Source organism: Podarcis vaucheri, assembly GCF_965113315.1.
Source record: "Podarcis vaucheri genome assembly, chromosome: 4".
Lineage (NCBI taxonomy): Eukaryota > Metazoa > Chordata > Lepidosauria > Squamata > Lacertidae > Podarcis > Podarcis vaucheri.
This window is the reverse complement of record NC_138762.1, coordinates 15,111,307-15,135,391: the sequence shown is the minus strand read 5'-3', so window position 1 is coordinate 15,135,391 and position 24,085 is coordinate 15,111,307. Positions and strand designations below refer to the sequence as shown.

At 42.3% G+C, this 24,085-nt stretch overlaps 1 protein-coding gene across 8 annotated transcripts in view; it reads left to right on the top strand.

Moving 5' to 3' along the window:
• PICALM (phosphatidylinositol binding clathrin assembly protein) overlaps window positions 1–23,696 on the top strand; it is a 65,133-nt gene extending 41,437 nt beyond the window's left edge. Inside the window, exons 12-23 of one of the 8 annotated variants that reach the window (XM_082219274.1) lie at window positions 242–342; window positions 3,524–3,670; window positions 4,547–4,630; window positions 6,814–6,921; window positions 7,567–7,698; window positions 7,798–7,828; window positions 8,504–8,603; window positions 11,603–11,626; window positions 13,887–13,946; window positions 15,087–15,191; window positions 20,460–20,562; window positions 22,085–23,696. In XM_082219274.1, coding sequence (XP_082075400.1) covers window positions 242–342; window positions 3,524–3,670; window positions 4,547–4,630; window positions 6,814–6,921; window positions 7,567–7,698; window positions 7,798–7,828; window positions 8,504–8,603; window positions 11,603–11,626; window positions 13,887–13,946; window positions 15,087–15,191; window positions 20,460–20,552 — 985 coding nt within the window. In that variant the 3' untranslated portion in view covers window positions 20,553–20,562; window positions 22,085–23,696. The remainder of the gene's footprint in view (window positions 1–241; window positions 343–3,523; window positions 3,671–4,546; window positions 4,631–6,813; window positions 6,922–7,566; window positions 7,699–7,797; window positions 7,829–8,503; window positions 8,604–11,602; window positions 11,627–13,886; window positions 13,947–15,086; window positions 15,192–20,459; window positions 20,563–22,084) is intronic. The other 7 variants (XM_082219277.1, XM_082219275.1, XM_082219276.1 and 4 more) reach the window with 7 other exon arrangements.
• Window positions 23,697–24,085: the final 389 nt, after the last annotated feature.

Below are 24,085 nucleotides of genomic sequence, written 5' to 3'. Positions count from 1 at the left end.
TGGAAAGAGATGGGGGTGGCTGCGGTTCCAAAAGGAAAAAGTCAATCCCTTTGGGCATGTTGATGCCTCCTTTTGATCCTGGCCTTGGATATCCAGTGAGCTAAATTCTGCCACATTTCATGCATGCACACACATTCCATTTAGGAAAACACTATGATAGTTTGAATAGCTTTGCTAAGTTTTATGAAAGAAAGGCAATGTTGCTCAAGTCTTTGATAGTTGCCCTCATCTGTTTCCATAGTACATCAAAGCTGCCAAATGACCTCCTTGATTTGCAGCCAACCTTTCATCCGTCTGTGCATCCTATATCCTCTGCGCCACAAGTAGGAGGGACCTGGGGAGGTAAGAAACTGACAGTTAAATCCCAGTTTTGGTTACTTCATAGTCACTCATAACCATCAGTAATATTTCATAGACTCTTAAGCTTTCCTGCCTTGTTAAATTAGGTAAAAATATTTTTTAAAAAATGTATGGGACAGATAATTCTTCACACCGTATTTTGAGGGATTGGAAACAAAACATGGTGTTATCATAGCACATAGCTTAACTTCCTGTTTAGCCCCAATCATAGTTGTATCTTTGTAGTCATTGTGAGTTACTGTGGGCCTTGATTTCAGGTAAGTCTGGACTATGGAGCGAAGTCCAGAGTATCAGAATGATTAACCTTTGCTCTGCAAACACTAATTTGAAATGCTTGCAGGGCCATCTGATTTCCTGTAAAATCTTACGTGAACATCCCAGAGCTGATGCATTGCACAGGCCTTGCCTCCAAAGGCAGGCAGCTTAGAAGCTCCTTACATGCTGGGCCACCCCTGACACAAAAGAGCTCTCCACCTTCCCTGGATTTAACTTGCACAGTTTCAACAAGCCTGCCTTCATGTGTGTATGGCTAAAATCACACAAGTCAAACGTGCATAAGATGTGACCTACCGTGTTGCACTTTTCAGTTGCTTAAGCCATTCAGATTAAATTAAGCCATTTAATACGTTGGGTAATACCTCAACACCTCCCCCCCCCCCAGTGTAATATCAATCAATCATTTTATTTGTATGCTGCCTTTCCAAAATTAAAACCATGGTCAAGGCATCTGTGTACTAGGCAAAGTTGCTCATGTTGGGGCTTCATTCCCTCAAACGAGCCTTCTTGCAGCAATGCACCTTCTATCATGTCCTCTGCCCCACCCCCCGGAGGTATATGCAGTAATTTGGCCAAGTTGCCTTTAATACTTGTCCTTTCTTGTTCATAGCTTTGACAGCTTTGCACTCTTTTTGTGGGATAGTGGAGGGCCAGGCAAGATGGTAGACGTGTTTTTCTGGTAGCTTCGTTCATGCTTGTAGTTGCTGAAGTAGAATAAGCCTATTCTGTTTTTGCGGACAAATCCTTGCTGAAAATGTTAACTAGAATTATTTAGAAATGGGTAGAATTTTCTGTATGAAGAATGTAAGCCTGCTTTTCAGGGTTTTTCTTTCAGAAGATGGTAGATCATGTTCAGATCTCTCCCCCCTCTTTTTTTTATCACTTGATAAATAAGTTCTACTTAAATGTAATCCGTACAGCAGAAGTGGGAAATCTTTTGAGCCCAAGGGCCATATTTGATCATGGACAACCTTTGAGGGGCCAGAAGCAGCAGTGGGTGGGCCAGCAAATGTGGCTCTTGCCATTGTGCAGTCAGCTGCAATAGCCACAAAGAGGTTTCTTTGTGTATGCACACATCTCTTCATCTCAGCAAACATCATCACAGTTCATGGCCACTTTTCAGCCAGGCAAAAGTATTTGAGGAGGGTGTAGCAGAGGCATGGTGGGATGGCACAGCATGGACAGAGTCCTGAGGACTGAGGAGAGAGGCCCAGAACGCTACATTTGTCCTCCAGGCCTGAGGTTTTGCACCCCTGTCCTATAGCTGTGATTGGCAATTTGTTTTTCATTACCATTGTGCAGGAAGTAAACTTCTCAGCTGTTTTACATCTTGTTTTGGGGGTATCAGAAAATGGTTTTGAGAGGTGGTTCTGACCTGGAAGTTAAAGTACAGCCCAGGAAACAGAAATGTGAGGGAGGAAAGAAACGTAACAAATTATGGGAAACAGAAATTTAAACAAAACTCTACTACCCTTATGATTGACCAAGAGTTTGAAGGAGAGTGGAAGCAAGTTTGAGTGGGTTGGTTGGTTAGAGTTGGAGCACGCTTGGCAAATTTAAGGCTTCAGTCAGAAATAAGACAAAATGGAGAGGGCTGCGGTAAGACTCCAGAAACTGAACAGAGCGGGCTGGAAACAGCTTTACTGATACACACTGAACAGGGAAATAGTTTAGACAAGGTTTAGCTGGATGTATATGCTTATATGTTTATTTGGTCTTCTGGTTGACTGATTAGAAAAAAACTCTAAATTACTACCTTACAGAAAACCTTTAGTACAAACTACATTTTTTTTTGTCTGATGTCTTGTTTTGTCTGCAGTCTTGTTCATCCCACACCTAATTTCCTCACCATCCTATCTAGTAAAGAGAGCTGGTTGGGCCACTAAATGCTGTTCCAGAGGCAATCAGGGATAAAAAAAAACATCCGCTTAGTAATAGCAGTGAAGACCAAAGGAGAGGTTGGGTTAGCCGAGTTACTCTCCTCCTCATAGTGTAGGCTGCAGCCTGTGCCATCACATTGTGTTTTGAACTGAGTGAGGGCTGCATGACTTTAGCCTAAATATTAATTCTCTAGCAGCTTTATCAGACCATGTTAAACCATAGTTAATAGTTTACCATGAATGGGCAGCTGGCTTCTGCTTTGCTCCTCCCCCAGTGCTTGCAGGAGCAGCAAACCATGACTCCTTAGTGTTGCTTCCATACCAGAGATGGTGGCTTGCTTTGCTACAAACCACAATGTTAAATCAAGGTTTGTCTTGACTTACCAGTTGTGTTTTGTTTAAGTGAAACAAACCACAATCCCCAGTTGGTTGAGCCAGGGATCATGGTTTGTTGCTTCTGTGAGGGAGGGGGGGTGAAGTCAGAGTGATCTGTGCATAACTGCAAACTATGGTTTACCGTGGTGTGTAAACTGAGCCCAGAAGTCAAAACTTGAACAGCAAGGTGTTTTTTTAAAAAACTTGAGAGATAAAAAGGCATTTAAGAAAGGAAATTGTATGGGCATAGTGAGGGCTCATGGCAAATCTTGGGAAAAGCCCAGGGGCTGGGGGTGGATGATCCAAGTTAGAGGTGCTGCACTCAAGGGATTCTTCTATATCAAAGGTGTTGTGCAGTATGTTGTAGGTGGATTCTGACTTCCAGAGACCAGAGTATTAAGACAAGTATCCTTTTCAGGAAATACCTGAATCAAGATAACTTAAAGAATGCCTGTTACCTCTTGCCAATAAGCCATTCATGTAGGTGTTGGGGGGAAATGCAAACTGATACTCTTAAAGCAAAACTGACTTACAGAACTGCTTATGCCGTTCCTGATTACTAATGCACAGCTAACCTGGTCCCCCACCCCCTTTCCTCTTCTTCTCCTTCTTGCTCTGCTTGGACTGCACAGATCCTTTCACTTCTACTGCTGACGCTGTTGATGATGCCGTTCCAAGCCTAAATCCTTTCCTCACAAAATCTAGCGATCACCTCTCTGTCTCTTCTGACGTACTACCCACTTTCACTTCTAGGACACCAACTCATGAGATGTTCGTTGGTAATGTACCATCTGACTGGCTTTTCCCTTTCTCTTAACTATCAGACTATTCTGGGCAAATTTAGGATTTTCAAAAGAGAGAAAAGAGTTTGAGTTCACTTCCCAGTTGTAAATACATGACCTACAGAATGTAGTGCAGTGGTAGCTGTGTAAATTCAGATGGGCAACTACTTAGGGATTGAGGGTGGAGAGAGGAGACTTTATATTCCTTCCCAGCTTTATTGTTTTATCTAATATTTGTAAAACAACAACAAAAACAACAACACCCAGAGGTTACTGAAAAGCAGGCAAGCCTTTGCTATAGGCATATCAACTACAGTGTTGCTCATCTAAATGAGCCACATATACTGTGTGCAGTATGCAGTCCATGGGGTAATATTTATGTCCAGCTATGTACCCTTGGCCGCATGGAGTTTCCATTCCAAGCTAGATGTGGCACAATTTGACCTCCAGAAGCGTAAATTCTAAGATTACCATGTCATCGTATGACTTTCGATTTAACTCTTTCTGGTTCTCTAGATCGCTTCAATCCATTTACTGAATCAAACCCCTTTGTGGAAACCAAATATGCATCTACTTTTCAGCTCTGTCACTTTACTTCAGGTATAATACAAATGCCTTGAGGGTTTTACACTTGCTTGTTTTCAGAGGTGTAAAACATGGCATTTGATGATGTTTCCCCCCCTGTCTTAGATAGTGTAAAATCTTCCCTTTTTTTAGAAGTTGTTGCTAGATTGCTTGTGTGTGTGTTATAGGTCACGTAGTTATTGTCTTAACTTAGTGTCCAAATAATTTGTTAAGCAGATAAGAGTGTCCTGTTCCTTTCTTTCTGTAACTGTTCCTTCTTTGCTCTTCTGCTTCCTATGCCTTTATCAGATTCTTTTTGTGGTCCTCAAGCTTATCCTCCTAACACTTCCCATTTCCGCAGTGAGCCCTCAACTGTAGCTGGCCTATTTGGAGGTAGGTAAGAGGCTTTTGAAGCCCAGGAACTTGGTTTAATTATGTAAACTTGGGTAAAATTATGCAGACATGCCCATTTCAGTTTGTAAGCAAGCTGGAGAGTTGTACAGTATGCATTTCATCAGCTGATAAACACTTAAAAATAATTCCAAAACTGAAGCATCAAAATGGGTCCAACTTGTTTTTTAAAATAACTTAGCCTGTCCTTGCTGAAAAGGTTGCAAATCTAAAGACTGCTTTAATCAGTTTTTCCACTGTATCACTTTTTGGTCGTGGAAAATCACAGATTGAAATGAGTGGCAATTGACAGTGATTTGGCGGGTGCACTTCTAAAGCACCCAGCATGACATTATAACTTAAAGCCACTGTCTTTATTTTCATTTATCCTGGAAATGTTTTAGCTTTAATTATAAGAACTTTGCAAACATTGATCCCATAAAACAGGCAAATTGCACAAAACAGGCACATTGGCCTTCTCATTAAGTTGTGTGTGTGTGTGTGTGTGTGTGTGTGTCCTTGTCCTTGTTCGTGTCCTTGTCCTTGCAAGCATGCACTGCTCTCTCTGAAATGGGCCAACTGTACTTAGTGCAACAAGTTCCCTTGTGGAACAGTGCCCAGTGCTGTTTTTGATTTAGCCATCACAGTGCTAGCGTAATACATGTGCCAGTCTTGAGAACTTAAGGACCATTTGGATCAGATCAAAGTCCATCTTGGGATGCTCACAAGCAAGAGCGTGGTAGTGATGACCTCCCCTTGTTCCTCATTGAAGTTTGATCCATTTCTGTCTTGATTATCGTTAGCCAGTAATGAGAACTGAAGCATCTTGTTATAACAAATTCTGTTGCGTTTTGCCTTTTATCCTGAATCTGCTGAAATTTCACTGGCTGCCTCTCATGCTATAGTCAGTGCCTAACTTCCAGTGTTCTGCTGGTCAATACTGTTCATCACTATTAAATTCTATTGTGCCCCTGTTGTTTCTTCTAAACTGTCTTCAGTTTTCCTTTGTAGGGAAAAATGCTGCATCCTGTAATGACTTTAGTGCCTCTCTTCTGTGCTATCTACAGCTTCATAAACTAGGCTGGGGGAGCAACCAGAGTTGCTCACACTATACAAGATGTTGAAAGGACCATATGTTTATATAATAAATGTATTTCAGTCCCTTGCCACCTTAGTCCACCTTCATGTTTCCCATTTCTTCTGTTGCATGGTACTGATCTGATTAGGGGAGCCTTCTGGAGCAGACAGTCTGCATAGGATTTTAGCAGTATAGTGTCTCGTAATAAAATGAGGAAGCCTGGTGCTATATGCAGCTTTAGCATTCTGCCTGAAGAAACTGGTAGCTGCTACATGTTAAACTACCGAGTTGCTTTCAGTGCTGAAGTAGCCATAAGCATTCATGTAATACTGCAACTACATGTGTTTTTTTTTTTTTTTTAATCTTATCCATTTTAGCAAGAAGTTCCCAAGTCTCTAAAAAGCAAAATAGGTCATATTGGTGCCAGGTAGAAATGAATTTTAAAACACGTGCCTGACCATTCTTATGGGCATTTTATTCAGAATCCTCAAGATTAAAGTAGGTGATATGTAGGTCCTAAGTCCTGTTGATATGTTTGGGATGTAGCAATTTATGTGCCTGGGAAACTGTCTGAAAACGGGGGGGGGGGGGGTAGGTGGTAAAGTTGGGAGCACCAGTGAGTGATTTTGAATACAGCTGCATCCCAGAGGTGACAATTTTGCAAGTAGTGAACTGAGATGGGAAACTAGGAGTCTATTATCGCTTCAAAATAAATCTGCTCTCAGATAGTATAGCAGTGGCAAAATTGAATAACTGCACCAGGCCATCTTGTTTTGAAAAATTCTGCCTTAAAGGGCTGAAACTTAAAAGGCTTACTAGTACTGCAGAATTCTTGCTGTGAAGCCTACTCCAGTGTCTTTTTTTTGCAGGGGGTGTGTGGTGTTGTTGCTCCTTGCCTATATGCAACATGCAAACTTGAGTCCATCAGTTCTTGCCTCATGGGTTATTCCTCTCCATTTGCAGTAACATGCAGTTCTGCAAAGAAAGCTTTCTTTTCAATGTCTGAATGCCAATAATCCTTTTATGGCTATAGAGCTGCTACTTACATGCAAGTTGAGAGTTCACATACTGCATATAAATAAGCTCTTTTTAAATGTCTTGTTTGTAGGGTTCACCCAGTCTCCTGTTGCTCCATCGCAGCCCTCAGCAGGCCTTAATGTTGACTTTGAGTCTGTGTTTGGCAACAAAACTTCAAATGTACCTGTGGATTCTGGTGGTAGGTCTTCCTTCCTTTCTTTTTAAAGTACCCATTTTTAAAATACTGCTCAAAGATGTGCAAAAATCGCACTGGGTGATGGAACATTTGGTGCCAGCCTTTAAAAAGCTGTTTGGATCTTTTGGCTTGTTAAAAAGGGTTAACACATTTGTTTTGGATTAAGCTTTCATGGACAACTTCCTATGATGCCTCAACCTTTTCAGAAATCTGATAAAGTAGTTTCTCATCCACAAAAGCTTACGCTACAATAAATCTGTATTGTTGCTTGAGACATTTTACTGAAACAGCAAGGAAGACTAGGCCAGGGCCCTGAAAAGGCCACCAACTTTGCCTTGACTTCTGTCGCAGAAAGACAGCGTATAAATGCAATCAATCAATCAATCAATCAGTGTTTTCCTGCTGCTGCCTGTGGCAGAAAGACAGCATATAAATGCAATCAATCAATCAGTGTTTTCCTGCTCTTACAATTTCTGTTTGGATCTTGGGTACTGAATGTATGGATTTTCCATTTCTTCACTGCAAAATAACAGTAACAACAATTGCAGCTTTATACCATTTAGACTTTAAAAATACTGATTTTAAGATGTCTCATGCTACATTGATATGGATTCCATTGCATGTAATACTACTTGGCTTTTCTTAAAGGGTTTGATGAATTAGGTGGACTCCTAAAACCGACAGTGGCCTCTCAAAACCAGAGTCTTCCAACTTCAAAAGGTCCACCTAACAAGTTAGTGTTGGATGATCTGGATTCATCTTTAGCCAATCTTGTGGGCAGTAAGTATAGCTTATGTAAAGTTTACAGTACCAACTCTTTGGATAATTGAAATAAGTGAATGGACAGCTTCCAATTGTTTATTTCTTGCTTTGTAACAGATCTGGGCATTGGAAATGGAACAACTAAAAAGTGAGTATTTCTCATTGCAGCAGTATGCAGGTGTTTTAACCCATTGAGCACATCTTTGCAGCAATTTTGTACAGCAAATGCAGACTAAGGTTCTTGAGATGAACCTGGCAGGGAGGGTGTAACACTGCCCCTTTCCTCTCCCAGGTTTTCCATTTCTGAGTAGGATAGCAAATGGTCTTTGAGGGGGGTGGGAGCAGGAGAACTCTGAATGAGGGAAGCTGTATATGAACAATTCATCTTATCTATCCATATCTTGCAATAAATCAGTTCACCTCAAGATTACAGACTTCTAGGTACCCAAGTCTTATTATCCAGGGACAGTACACTCTCTTTGCCTGCTTTCTTGCTTCTTTCTGCATGTTTGCCTTACATTTGGTCCCTTTGGCCTATTTATGTGAGGCTTGAGCCAATTGTGTGCTGGTGTCTCTAGAGTGGTGTGCATAAATGGATAGTATTTGCCTTCATTTTTATCTATTTTTGGAGGCTTGAACAGGGAGATGTTGAGGTACATGGTTTCAAGATGAGAAATATTGCTCTAACCTTGTTTAAACTTCATTTATTTTTAAACGTGTCTGCAAGAAAGACAGCTAGATTCCCCTCCATCCCCTGTATTTAAGATCTTTCTTTTCTTTTCTTTTTTCTTTTCTTTTCTTTTCTTTTTTCTTTTCTTTTAAGTGATGTGAACTGGACACAGCCAGGAGAAAAGAAACTAACTGGAGGCTCCAACTGGCAACCCAAAGTTGCACCAACAACAGCATGGAACACTCCAACAATGGTAAGCAGTTGCTGTAGGCATATTGAAAGGATTCCAGCAGCTCAAAATATACTGTGAAAGTGTAGGAGGACTATAGGAATTTTGTCAGGAGAGGCAGAGAATCTTAGAACTTATTGTGGGAGCCTAAAACAACCTGACATGTTTCATTTAGGTGGTGTTTCATTGGATATTTATTGGCTAGAGTCATCCCAGTGGCGTCAGGTTTGTGTTTTAAGGTTAGCAACCTGGGGACTCAAACATACTGTGCTCATACAGTATCCTTGAGTGATGTAAAGGTCTCATGGCATGGAAACGATGCCTTATGAGGAACGGCTAAGGGAGCTGGGCATGTTTAGCCTGGAGAAGAGGAGGTTAAGGGGTGATATGATAGCCATGTTCAAATATATAAAAGGATGTCACATAGAGGAGGGAGAAAGGTTGTTTTCTGCTGCTCCAGAGAAGCGGACACGGAGCAATGGATCCAAACTACAAGAAAGAAGATTCCACCTAAACATTCGGAAGAACTTCCTGACAGTAAGAGCTGTTCGACAGTGGAATTTGCTGCCAAGGAGTGTGGTGGAGTCTCCTACTTTGGAGGTCTTTAAGCAGAGGCTTGACAACCATATGTCAGGAGTGCTCTGATGGTGTTTCCTGCTTGGCAGGGGGTTGGACTCGATGGCCCTTGTGGTCTCTTCCAACTCTATGATTCTATGACAACCTCATGACAATTGCACAGAAAAATATGTATCTAACCTGGACTGCCATACTCGAAACAGGTTGAAGTTTTAATCCATTTATCTCACCACTATGGTACTTCAATATAAGCATACACAAAAGGGGTTGAGATGAATTTTAAGCATTGCTTATATCAGGGATGGAACGGAGGCAACATTCACTGGTGGGCAACTTTCAAAGGCCTACATGTCAGTGGTAGGTGGAGCCAGAGGCAAAAGTAGGCGGAGCAACATATGGCTATTCCATTAGTACATAACTGGAATCTAGCCTGTGTAAACGCCAGAGATTTCTACACATGCACGCAGACAAGAATCATTATCCTAGTTGAAGGATGCATTGCAGCCATGTGGAATCACCTGAAGAAGGTACAGAGCAGGACCACATTTGAGGGACATGGCCACATTTGGCCTCTGGGCCTGAGGTTCCTTACCCCTGGTTCATATGAAGCCAGGAAATAGCTCAGGTGAAATGGGGAAGTCTGGCTTAGTACAAGCAAGGAATGAAGCACTGGAGCCATCACAAGGGGATGAGTGGAGAAGGAATGCTCAGACCCAGCACTTGTTCACAGCTTTATGAAACATGTATTAGGAAGCCAGGAAAGATGATTTAAATCAAGAACAAAGTTTGTGAGAGAGGTTGCACTGAGAGAGAGACTGGTTTTGTGCGAAGTCAGCCAGTGATTTTTGTTGACTCTGGATTTGAACCCAGGTCTCCTTCCGCCAAGTCAACGCCCAATCCACTGTACCATGCTGACTTTTAATAAAGGTATATTCTAATGAGGGAAGCATCATAATTTAAAGTTTTATTTAATCATAAGCCCTGTGAAAGGAGACCTATGTTGGATATTAAGCCTTCACCAGAAGCTGTGTATTTTGAGGCACATTGTTCCTTGAAGCCTGAGCAATCTCTTAAAAGAGAAACAATTGTAGTCTCAGTAGGTCATAAAGGACTTGCAGGGGCAGGAGCCCTCCACATCCCAAAAGTGCTCTAAAAGGTTCCAAGCTGTGACTTCTGCAGATCCATGTGATGGCACAAAAGCCACAAAGGAGGATTTGAATTGCACTAATAAGATATGGTGTAACTGAAAGCAAGGCAGGGAGCAAAAACTTCATGTCTGATGCTGCCTGTATTGTCATATAACTTGTTAAGAGAAATTGGAAAGAGATGCCTCATGTGTTCCATCAGTTGCCTTCTTGCTGTTGACTTGCCTGCAGGAAAATAATAATAGGTGACGGTTGCTAGCCTGGTGTATTTTTTTAACATGCTTGGAAGTGGTGGCTCATAATCATTTACCAGTAGGTATATGTGGCTTTTCAAGTAATAAATACTACAACTCTGGGCAGGCATGTGTGACAGGAGAGGATAACTGTCGAAGGAGGGCTAGTGTTAAAAGCTACAGAGAACAGCTTTTTGCCTCTAATACAATCAGGATCAAATGAGTAAGGCCATCTATACTGCTATGAATTAAGCACGTGCTAACTGCTAGACATTCTGGCCTGCCTGTGCTACTATTTTTGTGCTTTAAAATGGGAACTTAGTGACTGAACTGGGCACCATTCCAGCCATGTGTATTTTGAGATAATGGTCATTTGACAACGACCTTCAAATGCCACTTTCCCACCCAATGTTAGCTGTAACCTTTATAAACTACTTGGGAGAAAGACACTCGTAAAAGGAGGGGCGGCTTGAGTACCCTGTCCTTCCCCCCAGACCTCTCCAGCAAATGTTCCAGCCCATGCACTAGCCCTGTAAGGGAAATCTGATTCAGAGTCCCACTTTTCATTCCTGGAGACGGTTGATTCTAAATGTTTAACAGTTTCCTTTTAGGAGCTGTGCTGAACTGCCCTGTGACACAGCTCCTGTCTGATAAGTCTCACCTGAAGCTATGAGATTCCTAAATGGTTTTCATGAGCTGTTAGAATAGGAAGGACTAACTCACTTCCATTCATCCTCTGCCTTAACTCTGTTTGTCCTGTTCTGGTTCCCTTGTGAGTGCTTTCCCTTTAATTGGTACCGGTAGATTCCAGTATTTATGGAAAACTTGCCAACACAAAGCACATGAAAAACATGTACAAATGCAGAGGTCGTGTTGTGGCTTCGTCAACCTTGTCTGTGTCCTTTTTACCAGATGCTTAAGTGGCTTTGGATTACAAAAATTATATTTTGGGGAGGGGTTTGAACTCACTTTTTGACTAAAATGCTCTGTGTGTATATTCTGTTGTGTAAGTACTCATTTCTAATCCAGTGTTATTGCATTATGTAATTGTTCTTCCGGGGGAAAACAGAATGGCATGCATTTTCCACAATACGTAAGTGAACAAAACCTGCAGCCTTTTTTTTTTCTTTTTGCAATCAAAACTGGCATGCTGATATTAACCACTACAGCAGAATCTCATAATCCTGCTATTCCACACTTTTTTTCTCTTGAGTTAAGATCTTTGGGCATGACGACAACCTTGAGCAGCTTCTATCTAGCTTATCCAGATCTCAAGGTGTTCTGTGGGCCTCTTTTCTCCAATGATGGCATGGAAAAATACTAAGATGATTTTTCTTGCTTTAAACTCTGCCATTTGCTGCGAGATAGCTGGTGCGTGTGTCTGTATTGCCTTTTTAAAAAATGCATTTGGTGGATAAATCAAACAAAAAAAGGCATTTGTGCGTGTGAAATAACTGCATGAAACTTCACAGGCTTCTGTTCGACTTCACAATTCACTATCTGTAGACTTGATTTCAAATAGGGAGAGACCAATACGTCCCCAAATACTAAACCAAGTAAAAATCCTCACCCATTTGGTTGTGTCTCTGAAAGACTTACAACTTTTGAATTATCCTTCAAAGATGGGTGGCATCTCCCTTCAGCACTAAAAGGACAAGTAACAGTGGTTAAAATGACAAGTCAACCTAATTTCTCTTGTGTCAATAAGAGCTAAAGAATGAAGTAACTAATGGGTTTGTTTTCCAAATGTTTTAAGGTAAGTTTATTCATTGACTGTGGGGTGTTCCCTCACTCCCGCTTTTCTACAGCTACCGTGTGTGTGGTTCACCCCATCTGCTTTACACGTGGATATTGCAACTGTGTTGTTTTACATCAAAAATCTTAAGCGACTTTAATTCTTTAGCTCTTAACTATAGTGATCCCAGTTTAGCCCAATTGGTTTCTCCTTCCATGTTACTGTTGGTCTTTCCCTGTATTCTTTTCATTGTGGGGAAAATCCTAAGCCAGCCTTCAGCTCCTAAAAGCCTAGCAAATGTATGGTCATATGTATGCATATGCATAATATTTTGCTTAATGGCTGTATGAATATTAATCATGGTCATTTCATTAACCATGTTAGCCAATAGCAAGTTGGATTCCATTGTCCAGTGTCTATTACAGTTCAAAGGAGTAAACATTTTTGAAACACTGTATGGTTCTTTTCTTCCCATCCCTACCCCAGAGAGTAGGAATATTGTTTTTGGAGAGTTAAATCTCCTATGGAAACAGTTCTTACAGATTAAGGGCATGATACAAAACAATGCTGTTCTATTTGTCCCTAAGCTCAGAGGGTTTGTATAAGAAAAGTTCCAGGATTGCTTGTGCGCATCTATATTTTTCTGCTTTGCCATATTTTTTAGCGATTCCTCCACTTTCTAGGACTTCTGTATGATGCAAGAGTGTCAAAGCCAGAGGGCTTGAGCAGAGTTTCAAAGTAGTTACTTCAAGCAAGAAGCCCAGTTCCTGTAATAGTTGTATTCCATATGGAACTGCAGATTTTTTGAAAAAAGTATCAGTGGTTTGGAGGAGGTGGTAAGCTTCATAAGTTACCCTCCTACTGTCAAGCATCACAATACCTAGATAACACTCCAGTCTGTCCCCTTCAGATGCTGGGAGGTCTTTTTGGCTGTGATATCTTTGTTAAAATGGGATTTTAACTTGCGAATTAATGTAAAATAACTTCTTGAACTATTTATACTTCCATATAAGTCTCCGGGGCAGCTGACAAGATATGCCAAAACAAACAAACATCGAGTCCTATATCATATAGAAACATGCCAAATTTTAAAACTCCCTATAAATGCTGTAAGCAGAAACAAACTTTTTACCCGGTCCTTTTTAGAAAACTCAGAACAGCTCCTGTTCAGACAGGCAGCTGTTTGCTTTATGCTATAGCCTGGGGTGTTCCTTGACTATTCAGCTACTGGTTGCATGAAGCCCATCAAGTGAGGCTTTGTTTGACAGCACTCGACTTGTTGTTTTGCGGAAGCACCTTATTATTATTATTATACAGGATGCAAGGTTCACATTGTCTGTAAAGCAATCCTGGGCCTGAAGTGATGCCCTCCCAACTTACTGGGCACCAGCTATATAGTGTGTTACCTTGTATGTTTGCAGCCATGTTCAGCTAAAGAAAAACTACTGGCTTACCTGCAAGGATGTTACCATGATGCTCAGTGGCCAGTTTCTGGCTCTATCAGATATCAATTGATCAGCTGTCAGAGATGCTCATATTTACAGTCAAAAGCATTTCATTGCTGTTTGTGAAGCCTTTTCCATTTGCATGCAGCTTAAGGTTGTCTCTTTCTCATTAGGCACCACCTGTCATGGCCTATCCTGCTACAACGCCAACAGGAATGATGGGGTATGGAATGGTCAGTAAATGCTTATATTCATTTGAAGTATTTTTAGGAGCGCTTTTATCGTAGCTTGTAGTATAACTGCTCTTTCCATTTCCTTTGGGTTTCTGTGTGTGCTTGCAACACATACGTTGAACAAGATGCCACGCACCTGGCAGATTAATTTTAGCCCCACTTGTTTGTTTTTTGACCTAATCTTAATGTTCTTTACTTCCACCTATTTTCTGTTACAGTGACTACTTTAAAAATAAGTTCCAGAAAGCCTTAGCATTCCTCAATGAGACTATAAGGGCGAAATGAGCTCCTTGAAAAACAGCTTCCCCCACCCCACAAATGGGCAGCCATACAGTGTGTGTTCTAAGGGCATTCTGTTCATACAGAGCAATTATGAAGCCTAGCAGGTTTGGCCAACACCACATGGGAACAGTATCCAGCCTAGAACATATGTAGAATCCTCTGGCAGACATAAAGAGGCTCCTACCAGGCAAGATATGGAGTTTGTTTGAAACTTAGGAAGTTTGAAAGAACTCCTTTTTATGGTGACACCCTTGTAGATTAGCCTCAAATGTTGGGCATGCCTGGTGCTAAATGCAACAGGAAGCTAAACTGCAGATTAGTTCTAAAGTGTTCAGGGCTAAGTGGAAAATCATTGCCTCCTTAACAACCCAGCATTTGAAATCTAAATGAATTTCTATTTGGCCCCCTCTGCAGTCTTCTGATCCTTGGTTAAGACACTTTATCTGAGCAAACTTTAAATTTGCCTGTTGGTGTTTTAATGGCTGGTCTTAAGATGTTTGTTGATTTTAATAGCTGCTGTCTTATTTCCTCTTTAGCTTTTTAAAACGAAAACATCTTAGCCTGGTACAGGAATGAATAAAGTGAAAGAGCTTGGTATATCACACTAGATGTTGTTCAAAGTTTTCAGCTCAATGTAGAAACGTGAAGCAGTAGCCTATCTAAAAGGGTGGAAAGGTGCATAAGAACACAGACCAAAAGTTCCCAATGTTTGGTTGCTGGAAGCTTTTTTAAATGTTCCATTAATTATTTCCTTTACAGTGCCACTAACTAAACTGTACAGTTGGAGGCAATTTCTGGTGGTGGTCTCTTTTAAAGAGCTGTGCATGAAATTAATTATTTGCTGTTCTGGATTTTTAGCCATCCCAAATGGGAGGAGTACCAGTAATGACGCAACCAACCTTAATATACAGCCAACCTGTCATGAGACCTCCAAATCCTTTTGGTCCTGTATCGGGAGCCCAGGTAGGTATGGAACTGGCCTACAAAGCCGTATGCTTCTGGAAGCTCACAAGCTAGTCAACAAGGGCATTGTGTGTATATTTGGTCATGTTGTCAGGCGGTGCATTACTTTTGCTTCAACCGTTAAGTGTGCTCAGCCCGGTAAACTTGCAGACCCAAGGAAGAACACGTAAGGGAGAGGACAAAATAGGAATGGTGAAGGTGGGATGGAGGAAAGCTAACAGTGCCAAAAAGCCCTTAGCAAGCAAGGTGAGGATAGTCCAGGAAGAGATGGTGCTGAAGGAAAGTTTGAGAAGTCATCTTGTCATTAGAAGAGAGTGCTTTCAGGTATTAAGAGACAGAGGATGGTAAGGAAGAGGGAGCAGCAGTTCTTCATAGTTAGCAGTGGCAAACATTGTGGTGTCCCCCTCCCCATGTTTCTGGACTACAACTCCCATGGTTTCTAACACTGGCCATGTTCACCGGGACTGAGGGGAGCCAGAGTTCAGCATCAGAAGAGTAGGCAGCAAATAGTACTGTTTGGTTTTCTGTTGAAAAGCTAAGCTAAGGTGTCAGAGTGGCACTGTTTTTGGCAGGGGTGTTCTAGATCTTTATTAAAGAGAGAAGAGCTGATAGGAAGAAAGTCTGGTTAAGGCTGCAGATAAAACTTAGCTTTTCTAGGTGCCACTTCAGGAGTGGCAAATTTCCTCCATTAATGGTACTACTTGGTACAAAACCACAGGCTAGCCAAGTGTAGCAGGCACTGATCGGTGGCATGCATGCAGTTGTTTATCTGCTTGTACACATTCTGGGAAGGAGTGGCCAGTTGTGGGTTCACATTGCGTTTGTACACAGCAGAAGAGATGTGTGTGCAATTGTCATGCTTGTTCATTTGTTGCAGGGAACTTTTCGCCTTTGAAATCAGCCCTAAATTTGCCCTCAAAAGGACCCAAGCTTGTTCGAGTAGGATGTTGCTTGGTGGAACATACAGTTCTCTTTTTTCTATTATAGTATGGAAATCAAGAGGTTTAATCATAGAGTCTTGCCTGCTATAACTTTTAAACTACTTCTTGCTTCTTTCTGTCACACACACACACACACACACACACACACACACACACACACCATTTTCATCGCTTATATTTGCACTGTACTCTGTGGCTCCTCTTTTACTGCTTATGTAACGTATTCAGAATTCGAGACAATCTAAAGTGGTGGGTACAGGCTCTTTAGCTGTGCGTACTTGGAAGTTGAGTGTAGGACATTAATGTAGGTCTTTCAGATCTGCCAGCCATTGGACTGACAAATATTTGACACAACTCACCCTCCTAGCAGGTGCACTTCAAGTGAAAACGCCTGCTGGCCACTGCCACTAAACTTTGCTTCATTGATGTTTGTCCATGGAACATTCCCTGATGTAACCCTGCATAAAATGAATCAAGGCTGTTTGGTGGATTGCACCCATTGGTGATTTATTGGTGATATGTTGAGCAGCAACCTAAAGCTTATTGGTTCAGTAAAAATGAACAAAGATAATGTGTTACTAAAGGGGTGTGCTTGGCCGAGAACTCCAAAAGTAGTGGCACATATATAGAGATGGAAGAAAGGAAGTTTGATATCCTGAGGCCCAAACTGTTCCCTGATTTGGATGTTTATAGTTGTTTTCCCTTTTGAAAGAAACAGGTATATTTGTTCATGTTGACCTAGGTATTACGTGAATGCATCCAGTTCTTAGTAAATATTAGGTTATAGGGCATGGTTTCTGTACTTCCCTGGTGAGAAAGTGTGAGATTTGACTCTTGGAAGTTATTCCTGAGATTGAGATGGGATGTCAGAAGCTGTTGAATAGTTTCCTAAAGCAATGGAAGGTGCAGTGGCTTTCACTTGTAAGTCTAAAATAGCTTTGGGGGAGGAGCTCTATGTTCCTCAGTAAGCAGGGAATGAGAATTTGGCTGTTCAGCTGGATGCATAAATTAGAAAGCCTTCTTGAAGATGGGACTTTACCACTTCAGAATGCAAGTAGGTACTAGCATTGTTGGGGAACATTTGATATGTAAAGGACCCACTCATAAAAATCCTAGTAACATCAGGGAGAAGACCCGGGTCAAATCCTGCTTGGTAGTTTTGTTCTAGACAGTGGAAGCATTATGTCGTCTGCTGTTCTTCCCCGGCACATATTCAGAAGTGATGACATGTCTTAGAGCAGTTTCCACTATGCATCTCTTGTGAACGTCTAGATTAATCTTAACTGTGTACATAATGGGTGAGGAAATAGGTTTCCTCTGGAAACCCCAGATGTTGGGAAATGTACCCTTTAATTGAGGCACTTGCTGAGTTTGCTGCTGGATGGAGCTGTTTGTCATTCCTCCTTACACTCTGCTTTACTGTGCTGATGTCAGATTTATTAGCGTTTCTTGGGAAAGGGAACAAAGGCCCGTTGTGGGAGCCTGTTTGCTGCTCTGAACCCTGGCAGTATTTGGCTTCTTGCTCTGCCCCCTGTTCCTCCACACTAGACGCATTGTGTACCCAGCGCCTGCTTCAGGGTTCTGAAAGAGCGTCTCTCCTTTGGTCACCTGTTGGTCTTGGCAGCTCTTTTGTTAGCAAAACTGCACGAGCGGGAGTGCCTTCCACATAACACGAACTGAGCATGTTGCAAAACTAACTTGAGTGGATGAGTCTTGACTTCCATCAGTGCCATGAAGCTGAAAGAGACCATTCATGGAACCTCCTCTTCATTCATCTACATAATTTTTGCTTTCCTCTTCCATATCCACTTAATCATCTCCAGACACCACCTACTAGAAAAAAAACATTTAGTTTCTGCCTTGTCTAGCCAATGGTCCCTTAAACTCAGAAACTGCAAGCCCTAGTTCATTGATTTGGCTTCCATGTGGTAGGAGGCTTGTAGCAGCCAGCAGAGATGGGGAGCATGTTGGACTCCAGGAATTGTTGGACTCCAGGAATTATCTGGAGCACCAGTTTCCCCATCCTCAAGCTACCGGCTCCCCCCCAACTGTAGCAGCTCTCCATAGAGAGCTTGTTGCTCCATAACTGTTGCAGCAAGAGAGGGAAAAAGAAGTCAACTCTCTTGTTTGGTGTACTCTTGGAGGTGAGCAGGGGGCACAAAGGTTGGAAGGAGCTTCTTCACAGGTGGCTGTAGCAACTGTTAAAATATTTCAGCTACTATAGCCACCAGGAGGCTTCTCGCCACTTGGAACATTTAGAGTGCTGGGTGAACCAGGACTGCGTCAGGGGCTGCATCTCGCCTTTTTCATGTGTGGAAAATGGCACCTGATTGTTCCCGTGATTATTCTCTCTCTGTACAAAAGGGGAGGCGACTTCTTACATTCAGAAAAGAATAATTATCATTGTTCAAGGATTTTGATTATAATAACTTCCTTGGGAGTGGCTGATACGATTTGATTCTTTCGAAGAGAAGCCAAAAAATGTTACCCAGTCTCAAAGAAGGCTAGTAGATGTGTTTGATTAATTGATTTTATATAAAAAAACACAAATCAATCGGAGGGTGTGTGTGTGTTTCTATTTGAAATAATCAAATTGGATTGCCATCACCAAAGACTGGAAATGCACTGGAAAATCTTCTCCACAGCTCTGAAGTTGCCTCTTCTGTCATTAAGACCTTTCCAATGTGCCATCTTTGGTCACAGCTGGGAGGCCTGCCATAAACATTTAGGAAGGGGCTAGTTGGATGGTGAGGGCTTGGTAACAGGTCTGAGCAGTGGCCATGAAGTGGCCGTATCTTAAAATAACTGTACGTGACAAATAGACTACATCTTGCATAAAACAAGTATGCCGCCAGTGAACGGCTATGGGATGTATAGGTTAAGCAATTGCACACATTTATGCTGTGCAGAGCATTTGGGCGATAAATGTGACGGGGGGGGGCAGTCCCTTGCACTTTGTGCAGGAATGTGCACTAACAAAACAGCAAGAACTTACCCATCTGTCAGCTGCATTTGACTCTCCCTCTGGTGGATGTTTGCCGTTCTGTGTTGATCCAAGCAAATTGAGGAAACTGAATTGTTTGGGCGTGGGGAGAGAACATTCCGGAAGAACAAAACAAAAATACACAGAGCATACTAGAGCTATGGAATTTGCTCCCACAGGAAGTGGAGACGGCCACCAACTCTGAATGGCTTCAGATGGCTTATGCAGGATCAAGTTGTCAGTGGCTACTAGCCATGATGATTGTGTTCTGCCTCCGCTGTTGGAGGTAATGCATCTCTGAGAACCTGTTGCTAGGAATTGCCAGTTGGAGTGCTCTTGTACTTGGGTCCTGTATGTGGGCTTCGCATTGGGGCATCTGGTTGGCTACTGTGAGCCCAGGATGCTGGACTAGATGGGTCTGTGGCCTGTTCCAGCAGGGTGGTCTTATGATCTGATGTTCTGCTCTTAGTAAAGAGAGTCCTGGGCTTGGATACAAAGGGCTTCTTCATGCCTGCGTCAGGCTGCCCTGTGGATTTTCACTTTCTAACACTAGGCTTCTCCTCCCCGCTCAATTACGCCATGTAACTATTACTGGAAATCAGGTTTTCTTTTCTTAGAAAGTGTGCCCATGCAGAATGCGTTGCTGCTGTTCAAGGAACAGAGTACTTGGCTGTGCAAGTCTAGTTTGGCCCATTTTTGTCAAACTCATCCCTTGCAAGCCACTTCTGTCCTTCAGGCCCTACTTTCCCCCTGTACCAGAGAAAGCGTAAGACCACAGCAGTTAACAACAGTGAACAAGTGTTTGTATGGTATTTTTCATGGTTAATGTTAATACAGATACATATATTTCTCAAGAGAACATAAGGATCTATAGCTAGACACATGCGGCCCTCTTTCTGCTGCTTATGCAGCTTTTGGCGCCTAATGCTGCACGTTGGCCATCCATGGAATGTAAACAAGTGTTAAGTGAGGCCTGGTTGTCATAGGTTGTTTTGAAAGCTAACTTCAGGTCTAGCTTCTGCTGTTTTCAGAAACACACTCTGTTGTGCCTAGTTGGGACTGGTAACTATTGGAGACCATTGCCATACCTCTGGATAAAGTGCTGGTGATTTCTGCCAGTCACATGCCAGAAATTCACCTTTACCTATAGGTAGTCTACATCTGTCATACCATTGGGGCAGATTTCAACTTAGCATGCAATCAGACCTTTTCTTTTTAACCAGCCCACTTCAGTCCTAACTACCTTTCTTAAGCCCTCCTCTCCATCACTACATTTTCTGCCTTCATATTTCTGTCATTGAGGCCTTCTTTTTCTCTTTCCTTCTCTGACATCTTCTTTCCCAGCTGTCTGCAGCATCCAGCCCATCCACTCAGAGTCCACACAGAGCTTCAGGGAAGGATCCTTTTGCAGAGCTCTCCCTCCAGGATTTCTTATAGGACAATTTAGGTATTGCATGTTAACTCTGGGGGCACTGCAAGCTCGGATAATGCCTCGTTTGCTAACGTCCCTAGCAATATTCATCCTCACATTAAAATGGCACAGTCTGGGGCTTTGTAAATTTGCATGTTGTTATTCTGTGACCTGCTATAAACCACGGCTGCTAATGTGGGATGCAAGAGATGATGATGATGATGATGATGATGATGATTATACCACCCTTCATCCAAAGATCCCAGGGCGGTTCACAACAGAGAAATACAAAATGAGAATGCATAATAAAAAACAAAAACTCATAGCCCCCTCCCACAAACACCTTTAAAAAGGCCGGGTTGACAAGAAACATTTTCACCTGGTGCTTAAAGGTACATAATGAAGTTGTCAGGCGAGCCTCCCTGGGGAGAGCATTCCACAAACACGGAGCCACTGCAGAAAAGGCCAGTTCTCATGTTGCCACCCTCCAGACCTCTAGTGGATAAGGCACATGAAGAAGGGCCTCAGATGATGGTCTCAGGGTCCATATGGTTCATATGGGGAGAGGCAGTCCTTGAGGTATTGTGATCCTGAACTGTTTAGGGCTTTATATGTCAAAACCAGCACTTTGAATTGGGCCTGGAAACTCATTGACAGCCAATGCAGTTGGACCAGGATTGGTGTAATCCTGCTCAAACCACCTTGCCTGGTGAGGAAGCTGGCCACCAGATTGTGCACCAGCTGAAGGTTCCAAACCATCTTCAGAGGCAGCCCTACATATAATGTGTTGCAGTAATCCAACCTAGAGGTTGTCCAGGTTCTCTGCCCTTAATGCTAGACTTCTCATGCACCCTAACCCTCTTTCCCCATGTGAAATAACTGAACCTCACATTCTCCAGAACAGAATCTTCACTAGCCCTGCAACTGTGAGCACATTGTGGGAAGAAGGCAAGTGGATTGACAGGCTGTCATTGCATAATTCGTTCCCATTTATTGGAATGTTCATGCTCCAGAAAATGTACATTCCCTTTTCCCCCTACCTCTTGTCAACACCTTTGTTTTGTTTTGTTTTTTTGCATAGCCTCCTAGGTCTAAATCCCTGCTCTCTTTCAAGAGAGATGTGCTTTGACTTACTATATAGAAATCCATAATCCCTTCTGCAACTGCCATAACGCTGTTTTCTGTTCATTTTATTGTCACCTGTAGAAATGACCTGAGATTCCTTCGCCAATTTTATGACCGCAGTTTCCCATCCTCTCGGCTGCAGCTCAAGGGTTGCAGCCCGCAGTTTAATTGCTTATCGCCCCAGAGGGCGATACAAGTGCAGTCGTTGCCAATGTGCCCTCTGACTCTCTGGAAATGGGAATAGACCTGCACATTCGACATGCGATTAGGAAGTGCTTCCAAATGGTCTGACCTTTGTTATTCTGAAGCACTGTATATCTCTGTATTCCTGGTCTGCCACCTTGGAACCTATGGCCAGTGAATGGACATTTGGAGGGGGAGGGCAGGTTAGTTGTGCAAATGCGTAAAATGGATGGCTTTCTTGTCTCCTCAGATACAATTCATGTAACCGCACCAGAAGGGGTGGGACAGGAACAGTTCCAGAAAGACCCGTGCTCGACAACAGACCCTTCTTTCCAGCCAAATCAGAACTGATGCCTCAGCTCTCCTCTTCACTAGAACGGCCTGGTAAAACCACACAAGGCCCCATGACAGCAGTAGGAGCACCAACAACATAGGGAAGCCTTGAACCCCCGCAGCACTCTCGGTATAAAACCAAGAATTGCCACAATTTTGGTGTGGGATCTGTTTTTCTTTTTCTTTCTCCCCCTTCCTGGTGACTTCTAATCATGTCAGTAACTCGCCACCTGTTTTAACACTCTCCGTCAATAACACACACACACACAAAAGGAAGCCTCTTATTTTGCCACGAAGGGTACAACAAGCACCTGGAACTGCTGCTTGGAACGAAGAGCTGGGCATCCTCTTACCATTAACTCCAACGACTTTCTCTAGGGGATCAAATCCGAAAACACCCTTTTAATTCTGCCATTTCCTCTCTGCAGTCATCGCAAATGTTAGACTCAATAATGGAAAGTTTTAACTTTTTAAAAAAAGAATTATATATTCCGTTTGCATAGACATTCCTTTATGTATTATTGTTTGTATTTATTTATGATTATCAGTTTAAGTAACAATGTATCACAAAGCCTCCTTTGCGGGGAAATGAGCGTGGATGTATACAGTATGTCTCCCTTTTGGAGTTTCTTTTTCCTCCCTTCCCTCCCTCCCTCTCTCCCCATTTTTATTCACGAGAACTATTCTGATTCAGAGTGCATCTTCACTCCAGTAACGCACCCAAACTACACAGAGCACTGAGTACGTTCAATGGTCTGAAAACACCAATTGTCCAATCTCCATGGGAATTAGTTCTGTTAAGGATTTTGGCAAGGGGTGGGGTGGGGGGAGAAAAATAGCTGACTGGTTGGGAGGAGCACAGAATTTCTCGACCAGATGTTGGTGCTTCTGGGATGAACTTTTTTCCTTGCTTTGTGCTTGGCATGTCATTTATCTTACACTTGACGTACGGCCTTTCCAAAATGAATGTGAGGAATTGCTTTCATTTTTAAAGACTTTCCTTCTTCTCTGTACAAAAACCAAGCAAACCCCGATAAAACTTCTGAGGTATTACGTGAAAAAAAGCCTTTGATCTTTTCTTCTTCTTTATTTGCTAGTGCCAGCTCCATGATCATGTATCGTGAAATAGAATAAAAATTCAGAAGAGAAGTTGTGTCTTTACTAAAGGGCACAACCGCAACCACCAAGTTCCCCAGCAGAAGCTCCATTCAGTCCGGTCTGGTGGGGGGCATGTGCAGGAGAACTTCCTGGTGGGGTTGGCCTTTCAATGTTGTAGGAACCCTTTTAGTTTTTCTGCAGAATTTGAAGCAGCACTGTTGATCGGTGCTTTGTGTAAATACAATCATACCGGTTTGGGTGGCATCTGGGGCCTTAAGAAGGATAGTCAAAAGGCATGAAAGCAATTCTGTACATGAATTAAGCATACTTGCTGCATTGTCTCCGCAGATTCTATTTTTGTTTAAAATGTTTAAAAGTACGTTAGCAAAAAAAAAAGGTGGATTTTCAAATAAAATGCATCTTCCACAGAACTTCTGTTTATAGTATAAAGGTCTACAATGGTGGGTTGGGATGGGGGCGGGTCTGTTTGGGTTTTTTGTTGCCATTTTGCAAGGTAAAATGCGATTTGAAACACTGTGAGTGGAGATTGACATTTTGGCTGCTTTTGCAACTTGGTTCATTGCATTAGTGGTGATGTATGTGGACAACTTTTAAACACAGCTGAACATGGTTTGCATTTAAGGCTCAGCTAGCCTTCTAAATCCAATTTCATCAAGTCCTGTGCTCAGATTAAACCCTTTGGGGGTGGGTGAATTTGCCATTAAAGGGGGAGTGCCTGAATTGTGCCAACTTCACACTTGTGCCATCATCTTCTTTTTTTGGTTCAGCTATGCCCAATGACCTGTCAAGACTGAGGTAA